At 37.2% G+C, this 3,225-nt stretch overlaps 1 protein-coding gene across 1 annotated transcript in view; it reads left to right on the top strand.

Annotated features, from left to right (window-relative positions):
- The first annotated feature begins 2,978 nt into the window (after positions 1-2,978).
- SARC_03254 (hypothetical protein) overlaps positions 2,979-3,225 on the top strand; it is a 6,124-nt gene continuing 5,877 nt past the window's right edge. The window contains exon 1 of the mRNA XM_014302955.1: positions 2,979-3,167. Within this exon, the coding sequence (XP_014158430.1) occupies positions 2,991-3,167 (177 nt within the window). The 5' untranslated portion in view covers positions 2,979-2,990. The remainder of the gene's footprint in view (positions 3,168-3,225) is intronic.

Below are 3,225 nucleotides of genomic sequence, written 5' to 3'. Positions count from 1 at the left end.
ATATATATGGATCCACAGGCACACGAAACAAACAAACAGTATATATATATATATATAAATAAACAATATATACACCTATATATACATATCTATACAATCAATCCTATACAATCATATATATATTATAATTCTAAATCATATATATATATATTATACACACACACACACATATATATATATATATATATGTGTGTACATATATACATACATTTATATCTATACATATATATATATACGTATATATATATATACATATATACATGCATATATATATATATATATATATATGTATATATTTATATAAATATATAAAACGTATATGTAAACAAATCCTGTAGGTCTCCATTTTCAGCCATTTCTTAGTATTATGTATTCACGTACGTTGTATAGCCAAGCTTGTATCATTATTTCTGCCTGCATATTGGTGTATTGCAGCAAAGACAGCAGGTCGCTAAACTGAATAGAATCTGCTACGCCTTCGGCCATTGTCAATGTCCGTGTGGTTGTATGCTTATTTTCGTATGAGAATTCACTGGCACACAACGGAAGCTGCATGCGTAGTTGAACTTGAACATTTGGACACCAGAATGACACATGCTCATGGAAAACTCTGGTGTGCTCATACAGCAAGTAACACTTTTGAATCTGCTACACGCTTACATATTGACAAATTTGACTGTGCGCATGTAGTATATCATTTGTCAGTATATTTCGAAGTCAGTCTTTTTGGTTCCATGTATCCATATTCTAACTAGTATCAACTAGTTGAACATAGGCGTAGAAGATCATGTGATGAACCGCAACTAGCAAATTGATGCTGTCTACTATTATCATGCGAGTACACGAGTTCAAAGTTGCTCATCATCCACAGACGGCAAGCCCAAGGAAGCAACAAATCGCGTCGAGCATAAGAACGACGCTCATCATATATTTAGATTGTGGCAAAGCATAGTAATGCCATATATATATTTATGCATGAGCCATGCATGCAGCACAGCGATATACACACTGGGCTTGGAAATCAACATCGTCATCTATGCTTTGTCACAAGATATACTATTGATTCTGATTTAGTGTTTCACACAAGGCTTGCTGGAAGGGTGTCGCTCACGAGTGGGTCAGTTTGTGCAATCGTAATTACAAGTCACTTCTTGAGTCGTACAAGAAATAGTGAAAATATTGCGTAAAGCCACTGTGCATACTCCAGGGAGGAGAGATCTTGAAATCGGATACCTGTGTAGTATACATTTGAAATAGTCTACAAATTGAGACACTGCTGTGCAGATGTTCTCTTCTTGTTGTGTAAGATCGCCACACGAATCTATTTGGTGTGTATTCCAAAAGATGGGATATAAGATTACTACTTGATACTAAGATGGGATATTAGATTACTATTTGATACTAAAGATGGGATACAATACTACTACTCGATACGGATATAAGATTACTACTTGATAAGTGTATCACACCACCGCATGCACACCGCCGCACCGGACACTCGGTCAATGATTGATACATAAATGCGGATGAGTCTAAAAAATCAGAAATGATCGTAGTATGTACAATAGCGTAAAAGCGGGAGCATCTCAAAAACCCTTTTTTTTTTAAAGAGGAAGCAAAAGAAGTCCAAGATTCAGTTGGAAGATCATCCGGGCGATGAAATGCCATACAGTTTGCCACCTTGCGTTGCGCGTGCCAACCGATCTACTACTACTAATAAATACTTGTGTAAAGTTGTAGAAAGAGTACCAAATACCATCATATATTTAAAAAAAATTGCCACTGCCAAGTGCCAGCCATTAATAGTACTGAGTCGTAACACTAATACTGCAGAGTAAAGAGGTATTTATTCCCAAAATGACAAATATTTGCAAAAGCGCTTGCTTTTACAATTTATTGAGCATAGTTCGAAGGCCGAAGCTTTATTAAGGTCATCGAGAGTAGCTTCGTCAGTTTATTCAGAACTACCTATTGGCTAGTTGCATACGGTTGTCATGTTCAATTCAATATATTTTTGCTAGGTTACGCCATTGCTACAGCAATGACCAATGAATATATAGATTGGAAACGGCCCTTTTTATTAGGCTGCGCTCGACATCTCCTCAGTTTTTGGACTACAAAAATATTTTACGCAATACGTTTCCAAATTTGGCACCGTTTTGTTTGGGCTCGAGCGTCATTTCACCAGGAAGTAAATATTTACGTTTTGCATATATATATAAAACCTGTATTTAAAAATCACAGCCCCCCAAGCCTCAGACCCCCAGGTCCCCAGTTAAAACTGGCCCCGAAATGAAGTCAGCAGAGTTGAGTCAGTGTTCACTGTACAAGAGTACTGTCACTGTGTAAATGCAGTTTTTCTTTTCTTTTCAGTGAGTTTCAGTTCTGAGATTTCACACAAACTCACAGAGAGAGAGAGAGAGAGAGAGAGAGTACGCCCGCATAGGCGCTGAAAGTAAAAAAAAAGACCACTGCCGACCAATGGGCTTTGCTGAGAGAGTTTTAAAAGGAGTAAAATATAACAGTTGAAAATCGCCAAGGAAAAAGTTTGCAATGTCGAATTATTATTGGTCAAAAACCTGGGAACCATTTATATATTTTTTCTCACCCGTCGCTGCGTTTGCGCTAAGAAATATTGTGAAACATTTTCTCGCCAAAAGCTTACACCACCACGAACAATTTCACACAAGACATAAATATACGGATGAATGCGTATAGATGGTAGTTATACCTCGCACTTTTGTATCTGCTACAGAGGCGTTGTCAGGTATAGTTTCAATTGAAATATAGTTCTACACATGTGTACGCCGTTTTATCCCTTCTTATAAACGCTGCATTCGGTGTGAAAGACTGTTTAATACCTTGGAAGCGGAAGTAGCCCAAATTAATGATCACTCTCGGCCTTCTATTGCACTTCAATTAAGAAACCTTGTAAGAGTAATTCATACAACAGAGGGCACATCGAAGTTTAGACAACACTTCGGTATACAATGCCGCTTGAAGAAAAAAATACGATATTGGAATCGCGATTAGGCGAAGTGTTTTCTGGGATGTCTAAACAAGCGATGCTAAATATGTCGCCAAGAATAGACACAGCCGGTACGAATGACACTAATATATTAGGCATAGACCTGGATATGATATCCAAAACTGGCCTACAATCCAAGGTATGTAATAGATGTACTAGAATGAGGTTTGCGTATAATTGCACCATCTGCTTGATAC

This window comes from Sphaeroforma arctica, assembly GCF_001186125.1.
Source record: "Sphaeroforma arctica JP610 unplaced genomic scaffold supercont1.162, whole genome shotgun sequence".
In the NCBI taxonomy this organism is placed as follows: domain Eukaryota; class Ichthyosporea; order Ichthyophonida; genus Sphaeroforma; species Sphaeroforma arctica.
This window is presented reverse-complemented; position numbering and strand designations above follow the sequence as displayed.